Source organism: Physeter macrocephalus, chromosome 1 (assembly GCF_002837175.3).
Source record: "Physeter macrocephalus isolate SW-GA chromosome 1, ASM283717v5, whole genome shotgun sequence".
NCBI lineage: Eukaryota > Metazoa > Chordata > Mammalia > Artiodactyla > Physeteridae > Physeter > Physeter macrocephalus.
This window is the reverse complement of record NC_041214.2, coordinates 126,519,142-126,531,049: the sequence shown is the minus strand read 5'-3', so window position 1 is coordinate 126,531,049 and position 11,908 is coordinate 126,519,142. Positions and strand designations below refer to the sequence as shown.

Below are 11,908 nucleotides of genomic sequence, written 5' to 3'. Positions count from 1 at the left end.
GGGCCTCTCACTGTCGTGGCCTCTCCCGTTGCAGAGCACAGGCTCCGGACGCGCAGGCACAGCGGCCATGGCTCACGGGCCCAGCCGCTTCGCGGCATGTGGGATCCTCCCGGACTGGGGCACGAACCCGCGTCCCCCGCATCGGCAGGCGGACTCTCAACCACTGCGCCACCAGGGAAGCCCCATCTCATAGGTTTTGGATCGTTGTGTTTTCATTGTCATTTTTCTCTAAGTATTTTTGATTTCTTGGCTATTTAGTAACGTATTGTTTAGCCTTCATGTGTTTGTGTTTTTTACGTTTTTTTCCCTTTAATTCATTTCTAATCTCATAGCGTTGTGGTCAGAAAAGAGTCTTGATATGATTTCAATTTTCTTAAATTTACTGAGGCTTGATCTGTGACCCAAGATGTGATCTATCATGGAGAATGTTCCGTGCGCACTTGAGAAGAAAGTATAATCTGCTGGTTTTGGATGGAATGTCCTATAAATATCAATTAAATCTATCTGGTCTATTGTGTCATTTAAAGCTTGTGTTTCCTTATTAATTTTCTGTTTGAATGATCTGTCCATTGGTGTTGAGGTTTTAAAGTCCCCCACTATGACTGTGTTACTGTGGATTTCCTCTTTTATAGCTGTTAGCAGTTGCCTTATGTATTGAGGTGCTCCTATGTTGGGTGCATATACATTTATAATTGTTATATCTTCTTCTTGGATTGATCCCTTGATCATTATGTAGTGTCCTTCCATGTCTCTTGTAACATTCTTTATTTTAAAGTCTATTTTATCTGATACGAGTATTGCTACTCCAGCTTTCTTTTGATTTCCATTTGCATGGAATATCTTTTTACATCCCCTCACTTTCATTCTGTATGTGTCCCTGGTCTGAAGTGGTTCTCTTGTAGACAGCATATATATGGGTCTTGTTTTTGTATCCATTCAGTGAGCCTGTGTCTTTTGGTGGGAGCATTTAATCCATTCAGGTTTAAGGTAATTATCGATATGTATGTTCCCATTACCATTTTCTTAATTGTTTTGGGTTTGTTTTTGTAGGTCCTTTTCTTTTCTTGTTCTTCCCACTTACAGAAGTTTTTTAGCATTTGTTGTAGACCTGGTTTGGTGGTGCTGAATACTCTTAGCTTTTGCTTGTCTGTAAAGCTTTTGATTTCTCCATCGAATCTGAATGAGATCCTTGCCGGGTAGAGTAGTCTTGGTTGTAGGTTCTTCCCTTTCACCACTTTAAATATGTCATGCCACTCCCTTCTGTCTCATAGAGTTTCTGCTGAGAAACCAGCTGTTAAACTTATAGGAGTTCCCTTATATGTTATTTTTCATTTTTCCCTTGCTGCTTTCAATAATTTTTCTTTGTCTTTAATTTTTGCCAATTTGATTACTATGTGTCTCAGTGTGTTTCTCCTTGGATTTATCTTGTATGGCATTCTCGCGCCTCCTGGACTTGGGTGGCTATTTCCTTTCCCATGTTTGCTAAGTTTTCGACTATAATCACTTCAAATATTTTCTCAGGTCCATTCTCTCTGTCTTCTCCTTCTTGGACCCCTATAATGCGAATGTTGTTGCATTTAATGTTGTCCCAGAGGTCTCTTAGGCTGTCTTCATGTCTTTTCATTCTTTTTTCTTTATTCTGTTCTGCAGCAGTGAATTCCACCATTCTGTCTTCCAGGTCACTTATCTCTGAATTCTTTTTCTGGAAGGTTGCCTATCTCCACTTCATTTAGTTGGTTTTCTGGGGTTTTATCATGTTCCTTCATCTGGTACATAGCCCTCTGCCTTTTCATCTTGTCTATCTTTCTGTGAATGTGGTTTTTGTTCTACAAGCTGCAGGATTGTAGTTCTTCTTGCTTCTGCTCTCTGCCCTCTGGTGGATGAGGCTATCTAAGAGGCTTGTGTAAGTTTCCTGATGGGAGGGACTTGTGGTGGGTAGAGTTGTTCCGGTGGGCAGAATTCAATAAAACTTTAATCCCCTTGTCTGCTAATGGGTGGGGCTGGGTTCCTTCCCTGTTGTTTGTTTGGCCTGAGGCGACCCAACTCTGGAGCCTACCTGGGCTTTTTGGTGGGGCTAATGGCAGACTCTGGAAGGGCTCACGCCAAGGAGTACTTCCCAGAACTTCTGCTACCAGTGTCCTTGTCCTCGTGGTGAGCCACAGCCACCCCCCGCCTCTGCAGGAGACCCTCCAACACTAGCAGGTAAGTCTGGTTCAGTCTCCTATGGAGTCACTGCTCCTTCCCCTGGGTTCCGAGGCGCACACTACTTTGTGTGTGCCCTCCAAGAGTGGAGTCTCTGTTTCCCCCAGTCCTGTCGAAGTCCTCTAATCAAATCGCACTATCCTTCAAAGTCTGATTCTCTACAAATTCCTCCTCCCGTTGCCGGACCCCCAGGTTGGGAAGCCTGACGTGGTGCTCAAAACATTCACTCCAGCTGGTGGACTTCTGTGGTATTAGTGGTCTCCAGTTTGTGATTCACCCACCCAGCAGTTATGGGATTTGATTTTATTGTGATTGCGCCCCTCCTACCGTCTCATTGTGGCTTCTCCTTTGTCTTTGGATGTGGGGTATCTTTTTTTGTGAGTTCCCGTGTCTTCCTGTCGATGATTGTTCAGCAGCTAGTTGTGATTCCAGTGTTCGCGCAAGATGGAGTGAGAGCACGTCCTTCTACTCCGCCATCTTGAAGAATGTTTACTGTCCCAGTATTTGTTTTTATCCTCATCTCAAAGTGAGAAAGCATGCTAAGTAACTGAGAATGTTTTTCTTTATCATTTCTTGGGCTCTGTACCCATAAAAAGCATATCCCACATCCACGGATTTCAGTTCATTTCACCAACTCCACAATTCCTTGGAAAATACCTAGCTAGCCCTCAGCACAGCGAGGTTCTGCAGGGGCATGTAGCTGTTTTAATCTAGGAGAGGATCTTTTTGAATTTTGTCTTGCTTGCCTTTTTCATCCCCTAAGTCAGCTTCTCTCCAAAGTGGAAGATATCAATGAAACCTGTCATGTCTTAAAGATTCAACTTCTTCCCTAGGAATGTTTCGTGTGGGCAGCATCTTGACTGAGAGCAGTTAACAGTACACTTTGAATATAGCATCTTTCCTTGGCAGCCACTTTTTGATTTATACTCTAAAGTCAATTTTTTGGATTGGTTGTTGCCAGTAAATATTTGGTCATTAAAAAAATAATTATTATTCTCCACGTTATTGATTGAAGGATTAGGATTCTGTGATCCCATTTCTCTGTACAACTTTTAAACTGAAGATATTTGATCCATATTTTTAATTACAGATTAATTTACAATTTAATTTTAACTGAGCATATCTATATTTAAAATATACATATTTTCTTCAATGTTTAATATGCAAAGGAACCCATACATTAACAAATGTTCTCATTTATTATTTTTGTTATTTATTTTTCATTACAACTGCTATCATGTTCACAGCCTGAGGGTGCTGTAATAAATGGTATCCTTAAAAAACATTTTTAAAAGAATGCTACATATTAAAGAGAGCATATTATTAAGTAGATATATTTCAAAGAAAATCATTATATTTTATTTACTTATAAAATGTATTTGACCCAATCTCTTGCCAAAAAGGGATCAGAAGTGATCAGAGAAAAGACATACACAATGGAACTAATAAAAATCAATCCAACAATAATGGTTACTGCAGTGACATAACTGAACCCCAAGCCTGGGTGTAATCTTCCAGTAAAAAATAAAATAAAATCATTAGTTACATCTGTAATGTATCAGGTTACCTACCTATTCCATGGTGATGATAGAGCATGGATGTAACACCATCAAAACGAAATCCATCAAATCCATATTCTTCCAACCACCACCTTATGTTTGACAGGAGGTCTTCATCTACTTGTAGTCCAAAATACTCATGGTAGTCACCGGAAAAATTCTGGCCTGTTCCATGGTGATGATAGAGCATGGATGTAACACCATCAAAACGAAATCCATCAAATCCATATTCTTCCAACCACCACCTTATGTTTGACAGGAGAAATCTTAAAACTTCCCAGCTAAAATATTAGATAAATATATATGTAAGCATAATGTATATAGTATTTTCCTTAATTCTTATACATCCTTTGCTAAGAGTAATAATTAAAATCAAAATCTCTCTCTTAGGAATCATGATGTTCAAAGAAATATATCACATAAACAACAGAAAACTATTAAGATTTACCTCATTTGTTTGATGAAATTCATTCTAAAAGGAAAATTTGTTAAATTTCTTTAGCTGCAAAATCACTCAATATCTGAGAAAAACCTAAGGAAAAAATGTGTCAGTCTGGTCCAAAGTTCAGGGACTCTGTCTTGTTCAATGCAAACATACAGTGATTACTACACAGTACAGGTTACTAAAAACAAAAAACAACAACAAAAAAACCCCCAAAAACACAAAGTCTGTCACTTATCTCTGAATTTTCATCACGATTTTTCATGTAATATGACCACAGTTACATAGTTTCTCCTTTTAGAAAATATAATTTCATTATCAATAGAAAACTGCTTTCAGCCTTCAGTGTTTGCTTGAAATATTTCCTTATTCTACAGTTTAAAACAGATATAGTTCAGAATAAAAAGTAAAAGAAAAAAAGAGTTTTAGAATCAACCATACGATAAGCAGTATTATACTTACTGGACTTGTTTTGTGAGGGTAAAAGAAGGAGACCTAATTACTAGAATACACATGTTTAATAAAGTAAAAAGTTCTACAAGTTAAAGAGTCCTATATCCATAAAAACATAAAGAAAACAAAGAACTGTTATAACTCAATTAAAAACACCACGAGGGCTTCCCTGGTGGCGCAGTGGTTGAGAGTCCACCTGCCGATGCAGGGGACACGGGTTCGTGCCCTGGTCCGGGAAGATCCCATGTGCCACGTAGCGGCTGGGCCCGTGAGCCATGGCTGCTGAGCCTGCGAGTCTGGAGCCTGTGCTCCGCAATGGGAGAGGCCACAACAGTGAGAGGCCCGCATACCAAAAAAAACAAAACAAAACAAAAAAACACCACATGAAACAAGGCTATTTTGGACAATTGAAAAGAGGGCATCATCAATTAGTATTTTTTTTTTTTAGTCATACAGTTATGGTTGAGTTCTCTATCTCATTATAACTACGGTCTTAAGACTTTAATACCTCATTTAGTTTAATGACAAAGCTGTAATAGTGTACACAACTCCTTAACCCATTTGAAATTTATGTAATTTTTTTAACCTTCTATATATTAAAGAGCTGACATAAGTGGAGATTAAGTCATCACAATCAACTCCAGAACTGTAAATCAAAACTTTGGGGCAAGATGAGTATCGCTGGTAATTAACTGCTTTAAATAAGTTACTTTGAGTTTTGAAAACTTACTCAAAGTTAAGAAATGAAAAAAACAGAAATCCAAGCAATCCAGTAGATATGAAAGGGAGCCAGGAGGTTCTAGATTGTTAGGTCCAAGCCATGATAAAGGTAGAATATACCAATGTTTCTATTAATGCATATTCATTTAGGGTTTAAAGAGAAAAAATTCTGCTTAACAAAAAGAAATGAATAGATCAAAATTGCTCTATTTTATACAGCAATTTCTAATATCTATACTTTTTTGAAGTTTCTTTAAAATTAATAAACTTTGGGGCTTCCCTGGTGGTGGCGCAGTGGTTGAGAATCTGCCTACTAATGCAGGGGACACAGGTTCGAGCCCTGGTCTGGGAAGATGCCACATGCTGCGGAGCAGCTAGGCCCGTGAGCCTAAGCATCTGGAGCCTGTGCTCCGCAACAAGAGAGGCTGCGATAGTGAGAGGCCTGCGCACCACGATGAAGAGTGGCCCCGCTTGCCACAACTAGAGAAAGCCCTCGCACAGAAACGAAGACCCAACACAGCCAAAAATAAATAAATAAACAAATGTGGGATTTAAAAATAATAATAAAAATAAAATTAATAAATTTTATTTTTTAGAGTAGTTTTGGGTTCACTGAAAAATTTAAAGGAAGCATGTCTAGACTTTTTTTTAACAAGGTTGCTATATGAATATTTCAGAAAGAATAAATTTGCATATCAATAATCTTCTCTAAACAATATTTTGAAAAGGTCATACTTTTCTCATTTGTCCATTTGATTGGTAATGTATATTTTACTTCTGAAAGGCAAACTGAAAGTTATTTTTAGCCCAAAATACCTCAGAGTAGGAACAAAACCTGTTTAAAAACTAAATATCTTGGGTAGATGTATGAAGATAGGAATATGTAAACCAGAGTTCACAGACTGTCCCTGGGTCTGATCTGACATGTATTACTGTTTTGTTTATCTTGCAGAAGGCAGTAGACCCTTGAACAACATGGGTTCGAACTGCACAGGTCCACTTATATTTTTTTTCAATAAATATACAGTCTTCCCTCCATATTCTTGGATTAGCATCCTTGGATACAGAGCGATCACAGTATTCATTATACTATGCCATTTTATATAAGGGACTTGAGCATCTGTGGATTTTGGTATATGGTGGGGCTCCTGGAACCAATCTTCTGCAGATGTTGAGGGACAACCGTACTTTCAATTTTTCAGTTTGAATTTCTGAAGATAGAACATGTTTTTAATTGAGTTCCTCCCAGTACCTGCAATGCCACATTTTCATACCAACCCTATTGACTCATTTACATCACCATCTTGGGCTGGTGGACATTTTCTGTCAATTTCTAACATAAATATTAGACATTTATGTTTAGACAGGTAAACACATTCAAATGTGAAAACTGCATCCTAATATCTACAGAGATAAAGTAAGAGAAAAGAGGAAAAAAAGCCAATGATATTGCAATTCAATAAAAAGCAGAAAAGGAGGTGATGTGAATCTAATAATTAAAAAGAAAGTACTGCGCAATATCACATACTTGATTAAGGGCGGAGTTACTAAATGTCCTACTGATTCCTGTTATTACAATATTTAATCTATCTTCTTCTTGACCAAAAGGAGTTATAAAACTATATTTAACATACTTGGCTGTAACTATGTGAGTAGACAGATTCTTGGTATGAGTAAATAGAAAAAGAATTTCCTGTGATAATCAGAAAAGAAACAATAATGAAAATGGAGCATATAATTAAAAAATTCAAATGGGCTAAAAAAATACTGAATTCTATCCTATGGACCTCTAAAATTCTCTTAACCTGAAACAAAGTCTAAACAACATAAAAATTCTTTTAAAAAATCACCACAAGATTAAACAGGTAGAAACAAATCAAATTTGTACTGCTTTCAAAATAATCCATTTTATTATATTTTTTGAATATGTAAATCATTAATAAAACATAAAATAGATGTGTAGTCTGTGGAGATAGAAAAGAGATTCAGTTGATCCTTGAACAATATGGGTTTGAACAGTGTGGGTCCACTAATATGTGGATATTTTTCGATAAATATAGTATCTGTATTTTCATTTTACAGATCTTTAAATTAGAGAACTGTGGGGAAAAGTTTGTGTTCAATTAGAGATCACAATATGTGGAATCAAAAGAACTATAGTTTGAGTCCTGATTCTAATCCAAACTGTTTCAGCTTGAGTGAGTCATTTATCAATTACTTTGTTTTTGAGGCAGAGATAGCAGATGTGGATTTCAACTGAGCAGGGGTAGGTGCATCTAAACCCCAAGTTGTTCAACTGGTCAGCTGGACACAAAATTTTACAGGGGAGTAAACTATCTAGAATGAAAATAGTAAAGAAACAAACTCTAGAATATTTTGTTTTTTAACAAAATCTTGGGAAATACGTTCAGGAAAAAAATCAGATCTAAAATTTTCAAGTTAGTAGCAACAAATAGAAAGCAAAAGTTAAAAGTATTAATTCTCTGGCTATACATATTTTCTAAAACTAGATTATTTTTAAAAGTTAGTAAAAAAAATTGATCTTATAAAGGTAACATTTTATAAATAAATAGCCTTTGTTGTTCAAGAAAAAATAAACTACCAGTGCAGGAAATAGGGGGAAAGACAGACTCATAATTATGTTCCCAATATTTCTGTAGTCCAAATTTTCTCTTATCATCTTAGCATGATAAATCCAGACAGATAAATTCACTCTATAAACTCAGTGGCCTAATAAAACTAATTTAAAACACAGGTTGCTTGCACTCAGATCACAAAAATTGGGGCTTTCAAGACCTAACAAGACAGAGAACCAGGAAGACTGAGGTCTGAGTCCCTAAATAACCAGACCGTACACGTGAGTAATTGTATGGACACAATCCAGAACTCAAAGTTGAAAAAGAGCAGGTTTTAGAGGGTTTACAGTATCACTGGAATAAAGATGTAGCTTTCTTTTTTTTTTTCTTACACTATGTAAACATCCAACTTAATGTTAACACTGTATTTAATTATTATATAAATATATTTATCCCAGGTCACTGAAGTTAAATTACAAGAGGAAAGCTGTGCTGGGAGTCCTCCAGACAACATCCAGATTTAGTGATTCATTAGGAGACCTGCAGGAGTAAGCATATAGTCATGCTCATGGCTATGATTTATTACATACAGTAAAAGGATAAAAAGCAAAATCGGCAAAGATAAAGGTGCATGGGGCAAAGTTCAAAGGAGTCTAGGTGTAAACTTCCAAGAGTTGCCCTCTCCTGATAGAGTCACACTTAATTCCTCTGACAACAAACTGTCACAACACTTATGAAATGTCATCTACCAGGGAAGCTCGTGAGAGACTCAGTTCTCAACAGTTTTACTGGGGGCTAGTGAAATCTTAAATATATGTTAAAAATCTAAATCTAAAGGACCTCCAGCTGAGGTACTGTTTTGCACCTTACTTTTCAGCAGTCACATGTACGATGCAATTATTAAGCTTATACATGAATGAAATCGTTCACTGAATCTAAGCTTTGCCTTTTAAATAGAACACCAGAACAAGCTTAAGGAATATATACCAGTGAAAATATAGATTTCTGAAAGACATCTATTACTAATCCTACTATCGTAAATTTCAAATTCAGCACCCATAAACTGCATTTTTCCTTCTTTGAGGGGCTGAGAAGAGTTAGGATATATTCCAAATTATGACTGAATTACAAATATTACTCAATGTGCTCTGTAGTAATAAATGAACTGAATCATCTCAATTGAATGGTTTGCCTTGAGTCAAAGTAGGAAAACGTCTGGCAAAGGATACAATAGAAAAGGCAATTTACTTTTTCTACTTCAAAATGTCATCAGACAGCGCATGACACAGTTAATATATCCAGTTGATTAGAGTCCCATAAAAATATAAAGCAGAATTTAAGAGTACAGTTTTACTTTGGTGTGTTACAGCAGACAAGGTGGGGCTTTGCTTTTAAGATTATTCCGTTGACACAAGGCTTTTAAAGTCTGTCCTTAAAAACCACAAAGTAGCCTAGTTTCCAAACAACTGGAAGAATTTGATGCTAACAAATATATACTTAGAAGCCAGTTTGAATGTATTTGAGAAGTAACCTATTTTAGTCATTAGCTTTCTATCTTAAACCAATTAACACATGAATTAGAGACAAATACTATGTCATATATACTGCCTAAGATCGATTGATTAGCTTACTCATATATTTTATGAAGCAAAAACAAAATCCCTAAAATCCAGAGAAAGATAATGAAATGTGCTGACTTTCCTGTGAATCATAAACCACTAAAAATGTTTAAATCACAGGTGTCTGATATAGAAACTGAATATGTCAAGGAAAAATATATACATTTAAGGATTTCTGGCAATCAAAATTATCAGTCTAATTGGTTTGGATGTCTGAAATATTCAACCTGTAATCAAGTAATGACTATTTATTAAGATAATTTTGTCACACAGATAATTCCAATATTAAGGTTTTTAGGAAATATCCCTAAAATCAAAAACTGTTGATTTGTCTAACATTCTGCCAATGAACTTTATAATGAAATAAAACATAGTCAAATTTTCTTGGCAAGCAAGTATAATCAGATGTAACCACACTTATTAGATGAAGTTACATTTTGTAATTCAAAACTATTTGCCTAATGTATTTATTTGTGGCCCTGAATAACTTCTAGAATTTTCAAAATCAGCCACTTAGTCCACTGGATGTTACTAACCCCACTAATATTGCATACAAATAAATAGGAGACATTTTTAAGCAGTGGCCAAATATCAAAATATGAAGAAAAATTATATATTCCTCTTAGCAATTACAGAGTCTTTGAAGCTGAATGGCTATTAAAACATACATCATTAAACCATAAAGCAAAAGTTACATGTTTTGATCTGGGTATTTCAACTGAGGCAGCAGATTAACCTTAAACAAAGAAAGTACTTTGAGACTTTTTCTTTTATAGAAAAATATGGCATGTCAAATAGAAGGATAGAGTCTTGAATCACAATCAAAATAACATTTTTTTTTCAAGGAAGATACTCTTTTTAAAGGAAAATAACATTTTTTTAAAGGAAGATACTGAAAAGCAGGTAATATCTTACTACGTACTCTATTTTTAAAAATAAAAAAACTCATCTATCAGTATAATTTTAATATAACTAGTCAATAAAGGGAAAATGCTATATCTTTGCTTTTTACTTTGTCAACAGAAATTATACTGTCAGTCAATTGGAATTGATTGAGAAAAATTTTAAACATCAAGAAGTACAAAAAGTGCTTATTCATATCTCGTACAACATAACAGTGTCATCTATAACAAAATGTATCTAGGTCTTTAGACAGAATTATATTGAGGCTACTGTATATATTAATTTCAAACAAAATTAGGTAGCAAGAAGCACACAACTCTGAGACAAAGTATTAATTCAACTACTAAAAATCTGTAATAATATAAATTTCAGAAATGGGTTTTTATTATAAAATATGATTTTGAAGTTTTCTTTTCAATATAACGTTATTTTTTAAATTTCAACCTGTACAACTTTATTTTATTTAAATTAATATACTGTTTAATCATATTATATCCACTGAGCCCTGGTTATCTACATTCATTATTACAGTAAAACATTTTCTTCCCCTTAAGGCCTAAATTGTACTTAGCTTATTAAATATTGAATTAAAATTACCTCCATTTATATTATCTGTAAGTCTAATCAGGTATTCTTTAGGAAATAAGTAGGAAAGGATGGCATATTATACTTCCATATGCTTCCAATTATACTTGTACTAAAAAAAAAAATACTCGAGAAATTTTCAAGTCTCTCTTTTCTCTAAATTTATATTCTTAACAAGCTTGGTTACCTGCTCAGGTAAGATGAGTAAAATGCAAACTTCGAGGGGAGTGTGTTTGTCCCTGTGTATGTGTGTGCATAGGGGTGGGGAGCGGAGTGGTAAGGGACCAGCAGTGAAAGCAAAAGTGAAAGCTTAGAGATAAATCTAAAATAACTAGTAACCCACTCTGATAATGATTAATTACCCTGAATGATTAAGAAATTAATAAGTTTTCATACTATTTATTATTTATTTATTATTATTTATTTCATACTATTTATTTTTAAATCAGTTTACATTTCTTTGCTTTCTCATAAAGATTGTTACCAAAGGTGATTTTTCAAAGCATTAGAGCTTATCAAATTTGGACAAAACTTAGAAAGATCTTTTTCAAAGTAGAGGGCCCAAAAAAGCTGAGCATCTCAAGGTCCAGAAAGCAAAAAGCCAAGCTAAATCATCCTCTATAATGAAACACAGGGGAGGTACTATATGAAATTATTACATATCTCATCTGAACAAGGCATTGCTCTTCTACAGAACAAATCACTATAGGTTAGCTAATTACATATACATACATACAGGTGCACAGATACACATCCACCTTTTCCAAACAAGGTTAAAAATTCAATGAAAATAATTATTGCTCCAGATCAAAACTGACAGTGACTTAAACATATATAGATATGCATTAT

The 11,908-nt window shown here is 35.1% G+C and overlaps 1 protein-coding gene across 1 annotated transcript in view; it reads right to left on the bottom strand.

Moving 5' to 3' along the window:
- GBE1 (1,4-alpha-glucan branching enzyme 1) overlaps window positions 1-11,908 on the bottom strand; it is a 305,486-nt gene that overhangs the window by 93,564 nt on the left and 200,014 nt on the right. Inside the window, exon 8 of the mRNA XM_055086124.1 lies at window positions 3,927-4,042. Within this exon, the coding sequence (XP_054942099.1) occupies window positions 3,927-4,042 (116 nt within the window). The remainder of the gene's footprint in view (window positions 1-3,926; window positions 4,043-11,908) is intronic.